General features: G+C 44.0%; 2 protein-coding genes across 2 annotated transcripts in view; one reads left to right on the top strand and one right to left on the bottom strand.

The window, feature by feature from the left end:
* LRRC2 (leucine rich repeat containing 2) overlaps nucleotides 1-19629 on the top strand; it is an 87312-nt gene that overhangs the window by 41235 nt on the left and 26448 nt on the right. Inside the window, exon 5 of the mRNA XM_048851564.2 lies at nucleotides 6848-6984. Within this exon, the coding sequence (XP_048707521.1) occupies nucleotides 6848-6984 (137 nt within the window). The remainder of the gene's footprint in view (nucleotides 1-6847; nucleotides 6985-19629) is intronic.
* LOC142072026 (uncharacterized) lies at nucleotides 15160-16965 on the bottom strand. Its single transcript, XM_075128249.1, has 2 exons — nucleotides 16237-16965; nucleotides 15160-15849 (listed from the first exon to the last, which is right to left on the bottom strand). The coding sequence occupies exons 1-2, from the start codon at nucleotides 16814-16816 to the stop codon at nucleotides 15329-15331; spliced, it is 1101 nt and encodes a 366-aa protein (XP_074984350.1). The 5' UTR covers nucleotides 16817-16965; the 3' UTR covers nucleotides 15160-15328.

The raw sequence follows: 19629 nt of genomic DNA, 5'->3' as shown, positions 1-19629 counted from the left end.
ATGGATAATCGCTGGTAGGAGTTGTTCTTAGGGAAACAACTACTTCTTGCACCATTGAGCTGTTAAAAATAGCTCTCAGTGACATTATTCCCTGTTGTTTATTCTGTTCCTTTGACAAACATTCCATCACTTGGTAGTAAGTTTAAAAAGGAAGTGAAAACTTCCATTAAAGTGGCAGTTAAATTGATCATGCTGTTGATGATATGTGAATTATAGACTTGTAATTCACAAATTATCATCTCCCTTAAACATACCCAATCTTGTAGAAATCAGGGTGGTTTTTTTTTTCCATTTCAGGTTGAGTAATCATGGGTACTGTATTTGCATAGATAATATCCAGTTTGGCAATATTAACTCTAGCATTATAAGAACATAAAAACTTGTTAAATCAGGGGTATTTTTAGAAGTAAATTAAATAACAATAGCAAAATAACTGCTAGCAAGTATCAAGGTATCTTCATTAGGTTGGACTTAAGCCTCCTTGATGCTGCAACTTCAAGTTTGCTGTTTTATGCTCCTGTTGCAACCCTGGGAAACTTATGAACCATGGTGAATACTCTATACTCTGTTCGTAGCTTCATGATAATTCACAGTACGGAATGAAACATGCTGCTACAGGGATGGCTTTAGAGAATTGTTTACAATGTTCCCTTTTGATTGTAAATGCTTTGGCTTTTAAGTAAACTTTGCATATGGAACTCCCCATTGGAATTCACTATGAACGTGATCCAAAGTCCACTGAAGCCAATGGAAAGACATCTGTTAGCTTCAATGATGAGACCACATGACTCTGTCTAAACTAGACGTTTATAGACATGTACCATGAATCCAGTTGCACAAAACTCTGAGTGGGAAAAAAATAACAAATTACATTTTAAAATGGATTTTGAAATACCTAAAATTCTCAGTGTGCTATCTCAGTGAGCTTCCAGAATTAAGCTGGGAACTTAACCCCCCTTTTCCAATGTTATATAGTCCAGAGGAGGTACAGGATAGCAGATCTTAACTTTTTCACATGTTCAATACTGAATATTGTCCAGAGGAGGGTAACATTTGAAGAAAAACTCCATTTGGGGGAAGGTGGAAACATTTCTCTGGCAGGTTGACTTTTTAAAAAGTGGCAGTTGTTTGCAGCTGCTCACAGGTTTGGAATATTATAATAAATACTGGGAGACACGGATTTATGGGCAGAGGGGAAGTGAGGTTGTCATAAGACGATTTTTCCCATGGCTGTCTTCTCCACACGTGTTATATTCTATCTTATCTGTCTGTCTAATCTATCTTTTAATTTGCTTAAGATATCAAGAAGGTGAATAATACACTAAAATGTAAAAAACCAAACAAATAAACCCCCTCTGCGTTCTGGACAGCAAGGGACTTTGCCAAGGTCAATTAAAATAAATAAATAAAAATGTGCTTATTTACTTCCAAGGGCTTCAGATAGTGGCACTGTATAAATCAGAGCTCCCACTGTGAATTCTGACATGCACACTCCTCTTTATGTAAACTCTCTTTGCTAAAAAAAATTGTATCTATTGATTTATCTTTTGATTTTATGCTACCTCCCATCACTGTAGTATCTCAGAACCTTACAGATAAAATAAACTGGTAAAAGAAATATCCCCTGGTGGATGTACCTGGCTCTACTCTCATTTTAAATAATAGGAAGATCTGGGTGGGGTGAGTGTAGAAAAGCTTTATCAAATAGAAAGAATTTGCTGCATTTCTTAAAGGTGATTAGACTCCGGATTCCTCTGACCTTCTCCAGATGTTAATCTGACAGCTAGATCCCTTCCACTAAGAATGCTTTCTCCCTGGTTTCCACACACTTTGTATTGGACTTTGTGATCTCCATTGTCCCAGAAGAATACAACTGTTTTGGTGATCCACAGAGAGATTAGAATTGGTATTCCATTTTATCTGTTCAGAAAAAAAAATCATAGTCAGATAAAGTTTATATGGAGCCTTGATCCATCAAATTCCCTCCTCTCAAAACAAATAAAATCAAACCCCCACATTTGCCCTGTCCTCACCCCAGAGATTTCTTCCCACCACTCCTTGCACCGCTCTGATTCCTTGAACTTCCTCCTCAGTCCTCACAAATGGTTTCTTACTCTTAGTTCTTTTTCCCCAGGTGGAGTCTGTCTCCATCCTCCAACCCAAATGGACTTCCTTATCTTCCCCTTCCACACATTCTGCTAGAGAGGGACTTCTAGGTTCTCTTTGACTCACTACCATATCAGGAACCCTCTGACCCTAGACCCCCTCCCGCATCCCAAAGATAATATCTCAACATGTCCATGAAAATTAGCGCAATTGCAAATGGGATTGATACTGGCCTTCTGATTTTTTAAATCCAAAATTTTACATGTGGATACATAGAAACTGGACAAAGGGCAAAATTTCTCTAACAAAGGTCACTTTGTTAAATAATAATGATAATTTTAAAAAATGATATTACTTTCTGAAGCACCACCCACAACCCCAAGCGTTGCCTATTTGTTATGCCACAGTCTGATGCCAAAGTAGATTGTTCAAGAAATCATAATCCCTCTCTTTTTCTGGGATACTTTGATTAGCAGTGAAATAATGAACAATGTTGACATTTAAATTGTCATCAGTAAGCTATAGAGTTTATACTCCTTGAAATGAAACGAGGCTGGAATCACTGGTGTACCAGAGAGGATGAGGAAAAGAGATAATTTACCATTTAATGGACCAAAAGAAGCTCTTGTGTCCAGCTAATTTGGCTTGACTATTTCAGACCAATGCAGACACCTGCTTTGCAGTTTTCTGTCAGCTTATAGGGGTGGAAGAACATTGGTGAAGAATAATGTCCTTAGGTGATAAAAACTACTTTATAGTTTTGTCTACTTTTACTCTCTTAGCCACCCCCTTAGAAGCTCTAATGCAGGCTTGTCTACATCTTCAAGTGGCATGGCAATCACTATTGTGCTGCTTTGCATATTAAAAATTAAAAGTTATAGAGTTTAATTACTGGGTTTAATTTTTTTAAATAATGAGTTTAAAAAATTGCAATGAGAATATATGGTATCTCATGCAACAGCTGTGATGGCATAGCAGGTTCTAATTAAAAATAAAATATTCTTAGACATGAAATTGCCAGGGAAACTATGGGTTTCATTACTGCTTTAACTGCCTCTGCTTGGAAAATACAAGAAGATGTTAGCTGTTTAATGCTCTAATTTATATTTTTTATGGAATGGAAAACTCAGTGCACTAACCTCATAAAGAGAAGTCAACCACAAAGCTGTACCAGCCGCAAGTTTATTATTGTGGTTTTTTCTTAATTGTGAATTTATGCTTGAACACCATCTGAATGAAGTATTGACACATGTGAGGCCAAATCCTGATCAGTTCCATGCAGCCAAAAACGGGGAGTATCCCTATAGGACTACATAAATGGGCTGCATTTCTGGCTGATCAGTCTCAGGGCTGGCTAGGCCTGGTACATAAGGTTTGGTTTTAGAGGGAAGGAGACACAAATACAGCAGTGCTTGTCCCCCTCATCCCGCTCAATCAGGCTGTTCCAGTAGGACAATTTTGTTAAGATTTCTCACTGTTGCTATCACCAGTTCAGCTTCACCAGTGGTAATGCTGCATCCTGCAGATCTACCCTGAGCAGGGTTAGACAACAAAGGGCTTAAAACACCAATGGGCCTCAGAAGCCTGATGTACATTAACACTCCACCCGCCAGTGGAGCAGAAATGGTAGTAGGGATGGCGAGAAATTTTTGCAAACATTTCCTGGCGGGGACCAAATTCTCCTCTGGTCTAAATGATTCCAACTCCTATTCACTTCAATGGGAGTTACTCCTGTTTTAAAGCCAGGAAGTAATTGGGTCCATGCTGAAAGAAATCTTTCCCATCGGACTCGATGTGTTCTTCCTCCACACATCTACAGCTCAATGATTTATTTTTTTATAATGAGGTGATAAATTGATGCAAGATAGGCTAAATAGTACAAATAATACCTTCATTTCTCTAAATCATGTTACACTGGATAGGCTAACATTATATTTTGATGCACTTCTAAATAGAATAAGCGGTTCACACATTAACAATTTAACACCCTAACTACTGCTATTATCCTCTTGCACCAGCCAAATGAATCTTGTGTGATAGTACTACACTGCCAAATCTATGTCTATTGTAGTCTAAAGGCTAATTCTTCTCTTGCCAGTTTAACTGAAACACTTAAGAGGAAAAAGGGAAAACAATAATTTCTTATGTGCATAGAGCTTAAATACTTACTCAGTTCTTCGTGAGGCAAAGCTTCACCGAGGCAATGGGAGTTTTGCCTGAGTAAAAGAACATAAATAAAAACTAAAGTCCAGGTCATGCCTCTTAGCTCAGTGAATCTGCCTCAGATGCCACAGAATAACGGTGGGGGCTTCTACTTCCATAGAACGATCCTAGGCCCTGTCCCGTGGAGGGTTCACTGTGGATATGGGGCTCAGTAGCTGGGGAGAATGTAGGCCAGGGCAGGCTGACATGGAGGCAGGCATATTATCTTCCCCTGCAATCTGTAGAGGCTCCCCTTGCAGAGGTTCCCCCATATAAGGACCCTCCAACTCCACCCTCACTGCTCCTTAGCACCAGGGCCGGATTAACTCTCCTGTGGCCTGGGGCTATTAGATTTTGTGGGCCCCTGTATACAAGTCTTTTTCTTAATTTAAAACAAAATGATCACAATTGTGGCATCGAGGCTACTAATGCTGTACTAAACTTGTCTTTTAATTAACTTAAAGTCGTTCTGTGGTTACATTCAGCCTTAAAACATGTAGAATGTAGTTAAGTTAATTCAAAATAGCCTACTTCTTACCTTAGAACAGCTGTTATATTAGTTTATTTCTGGGAGGGAGTTTGGGTACAGGACGGGGCTCCAGGCTGGGGTAGAGTGTTGGGGTGCAGGAGAGGTTGAGGGGTACAGGCTCTGGGAGGGAGTTTGGTGCAGGAGGGTATTCTGACCTGGGGCAGAGGGTTGGGGTGCAGGAGGGGGTGTGAGGTGCAGGATCTGGCTGGGAAGCGCTTACCGCAGGTGGCTCCCGGCTGGCGGTGCAGCAGGGCTCAGGCAGGCTGCCTGCATGCTGTGGCCCCACGCCACTCTCTGAAGCAGCCACCTGGTGGCACATCTCTGTGGCCCCTGGTGGGGGTGGGGATGGGGGGAAGAGGCTCCACATGCTGCCCCCACCCCCAGCACCGTCCCCGCAGCTCCCATTGGCCAGGAACCCACTGGCCTCACTGTCTAGGAGCCGCTGCCAGAGGGATGTGCCAGTCACTTTTGGGAGCCACCCGAGGTAAGCACCACCCAGGGCCTGCACCCCTCACCCCCTCCTGCACCCAACCGCCCTGCCCCAGCCTAGAGCTCATACCCCGCACCCCCCCCCCCCGCACCCAAACTCCCTCCCAGAGCCTGCACCCAGCAGTGCGTGGAGACTCATTGCCCCTTCCCCCAAGGGCTGCAGGGATGTACTGTCTGCTTCCGGGAGTGGAGCAGAACCAGGGCAGGTAGGTAGCCTGTTTCCTGGTGTGCTAGGAGGGAAAGGAGTTGAGGGACGGAGGGGGAGGAGTTTCTCACTGGGGCCCGTGGACCCTCTGGAGTACCCTCGGGGACCCCAGTTTGACCCCACTTTGAGAAACGCTGCCCTAAGATATCATCAGTGCCTAAGATCCAGCTGACAAGGACCATAGCTTTCAATAAAGCAAATAATGTAATAACTACATTCTCCTTGTCTTTCATATCAGATATGAGCATCAAAGTCATCGAGATTACACAAAAGAGTGTATAATGCTTGATATTTGCCAGATGCAATTCTTGATGTCCTCCAATAAGTTTGGTGGCAGGAGAAATCAATGACGATAAAGGCCATGCCAATTGTCACAGCACTCTCCAGCCAAAAGGCAAACTCTTTATTCCTTTCTAGCAGTAACCGGGGGTGAAAGTAAGTCGAGTGACTTACCGGTACGCCGGGGCCCCTTCTCCTTTTCGTCCTCCCTGCTGTCCCCTACCGGGGTAGCAGCAGCAGCCCAGGACTCTGGGGGCTATTTAAAGGACCCGGGGCTCCCCTGCTTCTACTGCCCTGGTCCTTTAATTAGCCGCCAGAGCCCTGGAGAAGTGGCAGGGCTCCAGCAGCTATTTAAAGGGCCGTGGTGGCAGAGGCAGCTGGAGCCCCAGCCCTTTAAATAGCCCCTGGAGCCCCCGCTACCCCAGGGCTCCGGGGGCTATTTAAAGGGCCTGCGGCTCCCCTTCTTCTACCACCCCGGTCCTTTAAATAGCCCCTGAAGCCCTGGGGTAGTGGCAGCGGGGCTCCAGCAGCTATTTAAAGGTCCAGCCGGGGCTCTGGAGGCAATTTAAAGGACCTTGGGCTCCAGCCACTGCTGGGAGCCCAAGGCCCTTTAAATTGCCCCCGCGGAAGCCCGGCTGCCCCAGTACAGTGCACTAGCTCTAGCCAGTATGCCGTACCAGGGCATACCAGCTTACTTTCACCTCCGGCAGTAACGGAGGGCCTAATTCTGCACATGATCCAGTTCCTATTGAAGTCAATGAGAGTTTTGCCATTAATGCCACTAGAAACATGATTAGACCTTTTGTGAGTTGCTGGGTCCTTTCAACTGCCATGGAACTCATTTGGAGTTGAGGGCATTCCACACCTTGACGGTCTGGCCCATAGTGACTTCAGTGATGTTTTGAAAAATATTTATGTCTGAATCCTTTTTTTTGTAACTAACTGGCACATAGGATGGCTGTTCCTTTGCTAACCTGAATAGACCTTTGATTCTTTTGTGCTTCTGCCCTACTGATTTTAGCTCTTTATTTTAACAGGTTGTTTAAAACAACTGAAAGAACTCAATGTGAGTTTTAATAATTTGAAGAGCATCCCTCCAGAATTGGGAAACTGTGAGAATCTGGAAAAACTGGATTTGGCTGGAAATCTAGAACTTACAGAGCTCCCATTTGAAGTAAGATCTCCAACTGCATTTCTTGTATCTGATTTATTTGGGCTGTAAGGTATTTCATCACATGCAGCATAAACAGTGATTCTTACAAACTGATTTCACACACCATCACATACTTCAACAATACAGTTTTAGTAGCAATGTCATTGAAAATATCTTGGAACAGACAGAACAGAGCAGGGCCAAGCGTCTGAGTGTCACTTGACAAATGACTAAATCCTGCTCACATTTGCTCTAATGCATAAGGGAGGGAAAGGGGCCAAAAGGGATTTTGCGTATTGTTCGTGGCTAAGGGAAGGTGACTGAAGGCTTCCTGCCATGAAACACAAGTGTGTGTTGACAGCTTTATCCATGTAATGTCCCAAGTTGCAACCCCATGTCTATGCGGTGATGGTTTGTTAAAGGAACATGGTGCTGTCCCAAGCCAATAATGCTGTATGCTGCCATAAGCAGCAAAAACTGGTTGGCAGAAATGTAGGTACTTACATTACTCCTGAGGATCAGTATGCTCTACTTACTGCATTGTGATAGTCCATGGAGAGACACCCAGCTCTGCAACAGCAGTACATCCCTTATGTTGGATGCCTGGTTGTCAACCACTGCTATACACACTCGACAGGTGTTTGCTATTTAAGGCAGCAATTTGGTCCAAAATATCTATGGTGAAATTAAACAAAGTTGCTAATTTCATTTTTAATCTAGAAATTTCCTGCATTTTGCCAATGTCACCATCACTTCTCTAAACCTGGAATTTTTAAAAACTTCTTGGTTCTGTTGTAGGTCAGATGTTTGGGTGGACAGTAGGTGTTCAGTAGTGTAGTGTGGAGAAACTGAAGCAAATCACAAGCCTGTTTCCCACAACCTCACGTCACAAGCAAACATTGCGTATGGACATAAGTTATAGTATCAGGCCAGCCAGCAATTCCCATGTGTGCCTGTCTCTATAATCTTTATCCTAGTAGTTAGGGTACCTGCCTGGGATATAGGGGATCTAAGTTTGAATCCCCATTCTAGAGCTCACACTTGAACTCAGATCTCTCCTGCAACCCAGCTGAGTGCTTTAACCACCAGGCTGTAGACTATTTTGAGATGGTTGCTTTCAGTGTCTCCCACTGAAACTGTTCCACTTTATGTAAATATATAAATTTTCATTGGACCAGAGAGACAGAGAGAGTGGTTAATGCATTTACATGGGGATAGGATACGTGGATTTAAATGTTCTTTCTGTCTGATTCAGATAGACAGATAAATAGGCTATTTGCCTGGAAAATTTTAAATTTTAAATCACAGTTTTTTAAAGTAGTAACATTATCTTTGATAATGTAATGTGTGTCTGACATCTGACTGTTAGATGGGCAAGAGATGGTAACTAGGGTGACCAGATGCCCCAATTTTATAGGGACAGCCCCGATATCTGGGGCTTTGTCTTATATAGGTGGCTATTACCCTCCACTCCTGTCTCAGTTTTTCACACATGCTGTCTGGTCACAATAATGATAACTGGCAATAATTGCTTCTTCATGAATGAAAACTATTGAAATAACTTGAATTGTGTTTGGAACCTGAGAGAGAAAGAGATATTTTGAAATGCTTATAATACCTGAAAGAAATTAACATATTTACTTCTGAAAATTACCAATCAGATGAAATGAATGATTCACAAGAGAAACATCACAACCTCCAGTAAGGCTATAGGGTACTGTGTATGGTGTGTGTGTACAGAAAAATTACCCCCAAAGATATTTTTTATTAATAGATTGTCATTTGGAAAGTTTAACTTTTATTTGACTTTCAAAATCCTTAACAAATCTTCCTTGGAAGGTTACATAAATGTGCAACTTGAAGAAAGCAGGTAACATTCTCCTCCATAAAACGTGCTTGAGAGAAAAATGGCAAACTTCAACGCATCAGAAATGATCAAAGTCTAATTTTACCTTGGTATTGTACATAGAATAATGGCCAGGGAGAAGCAGATAATATATATAATGATGGATTCAGGGAGATTGATAACATGCCTGTAATTCAGTCAAGAGTTTCTGACAGTACCATAAAAAGTTTATGAGATCATCAGAACTCTGAGACTGAATTACATCTTGAGTAATCAGTCTCCCTACTCTCTTTCTATCCATTTTTTTATGACAGCTGTAGAATATATAGAAGTTTTTGAGCTTTTAAAGCAATTTATTGAGGAATTTTATAAGGAGAGAATTCTGGATTTTTAAACAGACACAGAAAGAAAATATTACAAACTAACTGAATTAGAGGGGAAAAATTCAGTTGTGTGTGTCATATATTACCTGCTACCACTTTCTGCATAAAGGTGGCAAAAGCATTGTGCACATTCAGTCTGATACACCTGCGAATTCCATGTACAAATCATGTATTTGCACCACCAAATACCCATTTGACAACCAGCTGTCCAATCTGTGGGCACACCCACTGTGTTCTGGGACTGCAATATGTGTTCATGCATTTTTGCAGGTGCACCAGTTGCTCCTGTTTTTAACATTTCATCCACAATGACAAAGGATGTGCATAGGCCCCAGAATTTGCAAGTCAGCTATATATGAAGTCAACACATAACTGCTATATGTCAGGAATTTTCTGTAGTTTTTATGGTGTCAAATACTGAGAGGTGCTGAGCACCTGCAACTCACATTATTTCAGTGTAAGATCCAGCTGCTAACAGATGTGCAGCACCTTTAAAGATAAGGACCATTAACAATACAGTACATGATGACTTAGGTCTTTTACATTACATTTAGTTCGGTGTATGGGATAATATACTATAGAAACCATATATAGTTAAGTCTTTTTTTCACAGAACAGCTCTGCTTGAAGCTGAGATTCACTGAAGTCAATTAGTGTGAATATTGATATCATTCGCAGTGTGAATATTGATATCATTCTGGACTTCTATATCATTATTCCATACCAAAAAAATCTCCCCAAAAGTCTATGTTAAAAGAGCATTATGGTTGCAAACTCAAGAACTCAAAAGTTAGGAAATACCAGAAGTAACACACACTTAATTCTGCCCCCTTTTCCAGATGCATTATGATATAGACCTTAATGACAGGAGCTTATACTTTTTTTCCCACAGGTAACTTGTGCTTGTAGCACTTTACTAGTAAAGGAAAACTAGCATACTATCCTGGCCAATCACTTTTAGTGTGCGTGCTGATGCCACTATGAATGAAACTAGCTAGCTTGGTACTGGACAGTTTTCCTGCTATAGCTGTATCTACATTAGGGGCTTCTGTAACTTGGCACCCTGTGTCAATCAGGGATTACACCTCTTCACACCCCTGACTGACGTAGCTCTGCTGACAGAAGTTTGTAGCATAGACCTGGCACCAGCGTCAATAAGGACTGCTTTGTGTGAGTTACAGTTGGTAGGATTGTGGCCTTTGTCTCTGTTGTCTGTTTGTCTCTCCTTCTCTATCCTCCACAATGGGCACAGAGTCCTCACAAAGTATCATAGATTCATTGTCTTCTATGGAGCTGTGACAATTGCTTCTTTGCCCTAAAATCATGCTTTCTTCACATTTGAATATATCTGGACGAGAAAGATAGATTTATTTATTTACTTTATAAACACCCCTCCCCCCAACATTTTGCTAACACATTTGAATGAACATATTTTAAAGGTCTCATGTAGACAGCACAAGTTATATTTTAATATGTCTTATCTGGTTCAGGTGAAACCAAGCTAACACTACAATGCTAATTTTTTAAAAATGCTTTTATTCTAGTCTAGACATACTTTTTGTGTGCATATACAACTGAGTGGAAACAGCTTGAATCCTAATGTCCCAAGCTCTGGGATTGGAGCGACAATGACTTGGAATCCCAGCACTTCAGACCCTACATTTCAAGTCATTTTAACTCAGCGCTATACACACACACAGTTGGGCAGAAAACAATGCAGGGTGGAGGGATAATTTATCCCATGTGCCTTTAAAACAAGCAAAGAAAATCTTCTTCCAAAAGCTACGGCATGTTTGATTGCATGTCACAGGCACTCCCTACGTAGTTGGCTATCTGCATTATTTCATAATAGTGTTCTTTACTGGGATAACAATGATACATTGTGGTTAAGACACAGAACCGAAAGTCTGGAGATTGAGATTCCATCACAGATTCCTTGTATTACCTTGAACAAGTCACTAAAGTTGTTTTTGCCTCAGTTTCCTCATATGTGAAATGGGAATTATAATACTCACCTACATAGCAGGGGGATTATAAAGATAAATTAATTAATAATCACAATGTACTCTGACACTCTAAGAAGGAATGCATTATATAGACATAATTCTTCTCTCACTGACACCACTGTCAATCAGGAGTAACTCTACTGACGACTATGGAGTAAAATGTGTGAGAGAGAAGAATTAAGACCAAGAAACGTGAAGTATTAGTCTAACTAACTATTGAGTCTAGATGCTGTTGATATGTTGTTACACATTGTGCAATTAATTTGTTTTCCTAAGAATTATAGATAAGTGTAAATTAAATACATGCCATAGTGTTCATTCATATATTTGTGTATGTATAAAAACTGATCTGACTTCAATCCTAAGGGTATGTCTACACTACGAAATTAGGTCGAATTTATAGAAGTCGGTTTTTTAGAAATTGGTTTTATATATTCGAGTGTGTGTGTCCCCACAGAAAATGCTCTAAGTGCATTAAGTGCATTAACTCGGCGGAGCGCTTCCACAGTATCGAGGCAAGCGTCGACTTCCGGAGCGTTGCACTGTGGGTAGCTATCCCACAGTTCCCGCAGTCTCCGCTGCCCATTGGAATTCTGGGTTGAGATCCCAATGCCTGATGGGGCTAAAACATTGTCGCGGGTGGTTCTGGGTACATATCGTCAGCCCCCCGTTCCCTCCCTCCCCCCGTGAAAGCAAGGGCAGACAATCATTTCGCACCTTTTTTCCTGAGTTACCTGTGCAGACGCCATACCATGGCAAGCATGGAGCCCGCTCAGGTAACCGTCACCCTATGTCTCCTGGGTGCTGGCAGACGCGGTACGGCATTACTACACAGTAGCAGCAACCCCTTGCCTTGTGGCAGCAGACGGTACAGTACGACTGGTAGCCGTCATCGTCATGTCTGAGGTGCTCCTGGTCGCCTCTGTGAGGTCGATCAGGAGCGCCTGGGCAGACATGGGCACAGGGACTAAATTTGGAGTGACTTGACCAGGTCATTCTCTTTAGTCCTGCAGTCAGTCCTATTGAACCGTCTTATGGTGAGCGGGCAGGCGATACGGACTGCTAGCAGTCGTACTGTACCATCTTCTGCCGAGCAGCCATGAGATGTGGATGGCATGCAGTCCTTCTGCACCGTCTGCTGCCAGCCAAAGATGTAAAAGATAGATGGAATGGATCAAAACAAGAAATAGACCAGATTTGTTTTGTACTCATTTGCTTCCCCCCCTCCCCTGTCTAGGGGACTCATTCTTCTAGATCACACTGCAGTCACTTACAGAGAAGGTGCAGCGAGGTAAATCTAGCCATGTATCAATCAGAGGCCAGGCTAACCTTCTTGTTCCAATAAGGACAATAACTTAGGTGCACCATTTCTTATTGGAACCCTCCGTGAAGTCCTGCCTGAAATACTCCTTGATGTAAAGCCACCCCCTTTGTTGATTTTAGCTCCCTGAAGCCAACCCTGTAAGTGCCCCTCCCAGCGTCAGAGCAATGGCAAACAATCGGGCATCTGAGAGTGCTGTCCAGAGCAGTCACAATGGAGCACTCTGATGGGGCTAAAACATTGTCGCGGGTGGTTCTGGGTACGTGTCGTCAGGCCCCCGTTCCCTCCCTCCCTCCATGAAAGCAAGGGCAGACAATCATTTCGCGCCTTTTTTCCTGAGTTACCTGTGCAGACGCCATACCACAGCAAGCATGGAGCCCGCTCAGGTAACCGTCACCCTATGTCTCCTGGGTGCTGGCAGATGCGGTACGGCTTTGCTGCACAGTAGCAGCAACCCATTGCCTTCTGGCAGCAGACGGTGCAATATGATTGGTAGTCGTCCTCGTCGTGTCCGAGGTGCTCCTGGCCACGTCGGCTGGGAGCGCCTGGGCAGACATGGGCGCAGGGACTAAATTTGGAGTGACTTGACCAGGTCATTCTCTTTAGTCCTGCAGTCAGTCCTATTGAACCGTCTTATGGTGAGCGGGCAGGCGATACGGACTGCTAGCAGTCGTACTGTACCATCTTCTGCCAGGCAGGCAAGAGATGAGGATTGCTAGCAGTCGTATTGCACCATCTTCTGCCAGGCAGGCAAGAGATGGGGATGGCTAGCAGTCGTACTGTACCATCTTCTGCCGAGCAGCCATGAGATGTGGATGGCATGCAGTCCTTCTGCACCGTCTGCTGCCAGCCAAAGATGTAAAAGATAGATGGAGTGGGTCAAAACAAGAAATAGACCAGATTTGTTTTGTACTCATTTGCCTCCTCCCCTGTCTAGGGGACTCATTCCTCTAGGTCACACTGCAGTCACTCACAGAGAAGGTGCAGCGAGGTAAATCTAGCCATGTATCAATCAGAGGCCAGGCTAACCTCCTTGTTCCAATAAGAACGATAACTTAGGTGCACCATTTCTTATTGGAACCGTCCGTGCAGTCCTGCCTGAAATACTCCTTGATGTACAGGCACCCCCTTTGTTGATTTTAGCTCCCTGAAGCCAACCCTGTAAGCCGTGTCGTCAGTCGCCCCTCCCTCTGTCAGAGCAACGGCAGACAATCGTTCCGCGCCTTTTTTCTGTGCGGACGCCATACCAAGGCAAGCATGGAGGCCGCTCAGCTCACTTTGGCAATTAGGAGCACATTAACCACCACACGCATTATCCAGCAGTATATGCAGCACCAGAACATGGCAACGTGATACCGGGCGAGGAGGCGACATCAGCGCGGTCCCGTGAGTGATCAGGACATGGACACAGATTTCTCTGAAAGCATGGGCCCTGACAATGCATGCATCATGGTGCTAATGGGGCAGGTTCATGCTGTGGAACGCCGATTCTGGGCTCGGGAAACAAGCACAGACTGGTGGGACCGCATAGTGTTGCAGGTCTGGGACGATTCCCAGTGGCTACGAAACTTTCGCATGCGTAAGGGCACTTTCATGGAACTTTGTGACTTGCTTTCCCCTGCCCTGAAGCGCATGAATACCAAGATGAGAGCAGCCCTCACAGTTGAGAAGCGAGTGGCGATAGCCCTGTGGAAGCTTGCAATGCCAGACAGCTACCGGTCAGTTGGGAATCAATTTGGAGTGGGCAAATCTACTGTGGGGGCTGCTGTGATGCAAGTAGCCCACGCAATCAAAGATCTGCTGATATCAAGGGTAGTGACCCTGGGAAATGTGCAGGTCATAGTGGATGGCTTTGCTGCAATGGGATTCCCTAACTGTGGTGGGGCTATAGACGGAACCCATATCCCTATCTTGGCACCGGAGCACCAAGCCGCCGAGTACATAAACCGCAAGGGGTACTTTTCGATAGTTCTGCAAGCTCTGGTGGATCACAAGGGACGTTTCACCAACATCAACGTGGGATGGCCGGGAAAGGTGCATGATGCTCGCATCTTCAGGAACTCTGGTCTGTTTCAAAAGCTGCAGGAAGGGACTTTATTCCCAGACCAGAAAATAACTGTTGGGGATGTTGAAATGCCTATATGTATCCTTGGGGACCCAGCCTACCCCTTAATGCCATGGCTCATGAAGCCGTACACACGCAGCCTGGACAGTGGTCAGGAGCTGTTCAACTACAGGCTGAGCAAGTGCAGAATGGTGGTAGAATGTGCATTTGGATGTTTAAAGGCGCGCTGGCGCAGTTTACTGACTCGCTTAGACCTCAGCGAAACCAATATTCCCACTGTTATTACTGCTTGCTGTGTGCTCCACAATATCTGTGAGAGTAAGGGGGAGACGTTTATGGCGGGGTGGGAGGTTGAGGCAAATCGCCTGGCTGCTGGTTACGCGCAGCCAGACACCAGGGCTGTTAGAAGAGCACAGGAGGGCGCGGTACGCATCAGAGAAGCTTTGAAAAACAGTTTCATGACTGGCCAGGCTACGGTGTGAAAGTTCTGTTTGTTTCTCCTTGATGAACCCCCCCACCCCTTGGTTCACTCTACTTCCCTGTAAGCTAACCACCCTCCCCTCCTCCCTTTAATCATTGCTTGCAGAGCCAATAAAGTCATTGTTGCTTCACATTCATGCATTCGTTATTCATTCATCACACAAATAGGGGGATGACTACCAAGGCATCCCAGGAGGGGTGGTGGAGGAGGGAAGGAAAATGCCACACAGCACTTTAAGCACAGCACTTTAAAAGTTTACAACTTTAAAATTTATTGAATGACAGCCTTCTTTTTTTTGGGCAATCCTCTGTGGTGGAGTGGCTGGTTGGCCGGAGGCCCCCCCACCGCGTTCTTGGGCGTCTGGGTGTGGAGGCTATGGAACTTGGGGAGGAGGGCGGTTGGTTACAGAGGGGCTGCAGTGGCAGTCTGTGCTCCAGCTGCCTTTGCTGCAGCTCAACCATACACTGGAGCATACTGGTTTGGTCCTGCAGCAGCCTCAGCATTGAATCCTGCCTCCTCTCATCACGTTGCCGCCACATTTGAGCTTCAGCCCTGTCTTCAGCCCGCCACTTACTCTCTTCAGCCCTCCACCTCTCCTCCCGGTCATTTTGTGCTTTCCTGCACTCTGACATTATTTGCCTCCACGCATTCGTCTGTGCTCTGTCAGTGTGGGAGGACAGCATGAGCTCGGAGAACATTTCATCGCGAGTGCGTTTTTTTTTCTTTCTAAGCTTCACTAGCCTCTGGGAAGGAGAAGATCCTGTGATCATTGAAACACATGCAGCTGGTGGAGAAAAAAAAAGGGACAGCGGTATTTAAAAAGACACATTTTATAAAACAGTCGCTACACTCTTTCAGGGTAAACCTTGCTGTTAACATTACATACATAGCACATGTGCTTTCGTTACAAGGTCGCATTTTGCCTCCTCCCACCGCGTGAACGGATTTTGGTTGAATGCCAGCAAACATACACTGCAATGCTTTGTTCTACAGTGATTCCCGAGTACGTGTTACTGGCCTGGAGTGGTAAAGTGTCCTACCATGAAGGACGAAATAAGGCTGCCCTCCCCAGAAACCTTTTGCAAAGGCAGAACCGCAAATGCCAGGGCAAAGTAATCCTTTCACATGCTTGCTTTTAAACCATGTATAGCATTTTAAAAGGTACACTCACCAGAGGTCCCTTCTCCGCCTGCTGAGTCCAGGAGGCAGCCTTGGGTGGGTTCGGGGGGTACTGGCTCCAGGTCTAGGGTGAGAAACAGTTCCTGGCTGTCGGGAAAACCGGTTTCTCCGCTTGCTTGCTGTGAGCTATCTACAACCTCCTCCTCATCATCTTCTTCGTCCCCAAAACCTACTTCCGTATTGCCTCCATCTCCATTGAAGGAGTCAAACAACACGGCTGGGGTAGTGGTGGCTGAACCCCCTAAAATGGCATGCAGCTCATCATAGAAGCGGCATGTTTGGGGCTCTGACCCAGAGCGGCTGTTCGCCTCTCTGGTTTTCTGGTAGGCTTGCCTCAGCTCCTTCAGTTTCACGCGGCACTGCTTCGGGTCCCTGTTATGGCCTCTGTCCTTCATGCCCTGGGAGATTTTGACAAAGGTTTTGGCATTTCGAAAACTGGAACGGAGTTCTGATAGCACGGATTCCTCTCCCCAAACAGCGATCAGATCCCGTACCTCCCGTTCGGTCCATGCTGGAGCTCTTTTGCGATTCTGGGACTCCATCATGGTCACCTGTGCTGATGAGCTCTGCATGGTCACCTGCAGCTTGCCACGCTGGCCAAACAGGAAATGAGATTCAAAAGTTCGCGGTTCTTTTCCTGTCTACCTGGCCAGTGCATCTGAGTTGAGAGTGCTGTCCAGAGCGGTCACAATGGAGCACTCTGGGATAGCTCCTGGAGGCCAATACCATCGAATTGTGTCCACAGTACCCCAAATTCGACCCGGCAACGTCGATTTAAGCGCTAATCCACTTCTCAGGGGTGGAGTAAGGAAATCGATTTTAAGAGCCCTTTAAGTCGAAATAAAGGGCTTCATTGTGTGGACGGGTGCAGGTTTACATCGATTTAACACTGCTAAATTCGACCTAAAGTCCTAGTGTAGACCAGGGCTAAGTGTACTGCTTTCAGAAGGCAATGCTTTCAACTATTATGTTACTGCATCACACAGTCACCATTTCCAATGCTGGAACAGCTCTTCCTAAGTACTCTTTTTGTGCTGGTATTTCATAGTGATACCTGCACTATGTGGAAGGGCCCGATCTCTAGTCAGTTCAAACTCCCTTGCCTTTAGAGGCATTCGTATTACTTATTTTATTGATTTTAATTCACTCAGTCCATCTCTGATAGGAAATATTTAAGAAGAGTTTTAAGCAGCTACTTTGGATTTTCGGTTCAAGAAAATCAAATTTAAAAATGATAACCGAGGGTGCAGCATGGTTTTCTGAACTTCTTATGCAGTGAATAATGTATGCTGCTGTTATGGGGGATCCCAGCAGTCACTTAGATGTCCCTTTGTGCAGCCTGAACAATGCAGAGAGAGTGAAATGGGGTAGAGAATCTGCTCCTGCTCCAGCATATGAATATTTTGTTAGAGAAGAGCATCCTAAAATATCTTGAGAGGGAGTGAAAAGTATGTGTGTGTATACATAATATCTTGAGCACCTTGAATAAATTAATCAAAATTAGTAAATTTAGCTCTAAGCAGCATAAGGAATCATAGTGTGGTTTGTTTATTTTTAACGTAAGGTGTAACACTTCTGCAGAGTGAGCGTGTGTGTGTGCGCATCTGTGTTTTCATGTGCATGCATATGTATTTTAATTTTATTACTTAATATCCGGCCTCCAAAGTTCAGAGGGCTGGGAGATCATGTTTTCTTTTTGACATGCCATAATCTCAGTGTAACAGGTGGTAATCTTGTTTTGCATTATTGCTGCACAGATGGGTTCAAATAAACTGGAAACACTGGTCAATAGTTCCCAGAGGCCTCCTTACTTTAATCAGTCAGAAAGGAAAAAGGCTCACCTTTCCTCTGAATTTCACCTTCCTGTTATATTTCTCCTTGAGCAGCCATGTTACTAGCCTGTTCACCGTTTACAAGATGCAAGACCTTTACCTTGTTACAGGAGTTGTGCCTGAGTAAGGAGTGAAGTATTGGATCATAAGTAAAAAATGAACTTTATTAGTGCCCAAATCATTTGAGTTTGGTTTGTCCATGTACAGGTTCAGAACCACAAAACTGTGTGCATTGGCTATTCCTTCAGTGAGGAGGTAGCAAGTCAGTGGCAAAAGGCCTACTGTGCGTGAAATCCAGCTTCTACTGAAATCTGTTGCAATGGGACAAGCATTTCACTGTGTATGTTTTGCAGTTTAAGAAAGGTACAGTTGCTTAGCCTTGCTGACTTTCTGTTTGAGAGAATTTTATTTTGCTTTGGTTGTTCAATCAATGCACATGCTCGCCTGCGAAGATTAAAAGCTTTTTTTGTATGGCAAATCCACCTAACGCTCACGCCAAGTTTCACACTATCACAGCATTTGCCAAAATGCTGTCAATCCAAGGCAAAGAACAGCTGCTTTGTGAAAGTGGCATAAGATATAATACCAGACATTAGCAGGAGTGTGTGAAAATTGAAAGGGGATGGGTGCAAAAGTGTTAGGTATGGGAGGAGATACACAAAGGCATTAGCACTGCATGAGTTCTTATAAATGTTTTTAAAAGACAAGAGACTAAAGAAGGACATGAAAATGCGTTAGGAAACAGGATTATGTAGTAAGACAAAGGAATGTCTGTGTCAATTGATGTAGTTCTTGACCATGTGATTCAAAAATCTTATAATTAATATAACATCACTTCAAAGACATAGCATTCTCTACCAGAGCAAATCGTTTGCCAATAATAGCTCTGCCTTGTTAGAGAACTGATCCCTGTATACCTTTGTATTGTGATACCAGTGACCTTTACCTTTCACTTGAATTTTAAACAAAAGTAGCATCTGCTTCTACAAGCAGAGTTTAAATGGCACCAAAAAACTTTGTATAAACAAAGAATTACTAGTGGTGACCAAATACTACCAAAAACTGAGCAAAAGAGAATTATGTGAACATTAGAATGTCACTAATTCATTAGAAAAATTTGGATTTAATTTTAAAAAGGTTTTGTTCTCTGTAAATGAGGGGCAGGGTTTTCAAAAGTGTTCTGAATTGGCCCAACCTTGCTGTCTTTTAAAGTAAAAAATTAAACCTTGTTACAGGAGTTTTGCCTTAGTAAGGAGTGAAGTATTGGATCATAAGTAAAAAATGAACAATTCAGCAGGAGGAAAAGTTAGACCAGCTCTGAGTGTTTGTGAAAATCCTACCCTCAAACGTTACCTATTCACGCAAGCTAGAAAATCAGAGCCAGATTCTGCCGAGTCCATAAATAGGTGTACAGTGATGGGAGAGGGAATGCAGAACTTTCCCTCGTTTGCATGGCCTGCATAAAGAGAACACAGGGACTGCATTCTCTGTCTCTTTCTTTCCCTGGGGATGTACAGCACCTCAAGGGGGTGAAGAGGGTCCGGGAAAAAGCA

The sequence above is a fragment of the Caretta caretta genome, chromosome 5, assembly GCF_965140235.1.
Source record: "Caretta caretta isolate rCarCar2 chromosome 5, rCarCar1.hap1, whole genome shotgun sequence".
NCBI classification, from domain to species: Eukaryota; Metazoa; Chordata; order Testudines; family Cheloniidae; genus Caretta; species Caretta caretta.
This window is presented reverse-complemented; position numbering and strand designations above follow the sequence as displayed.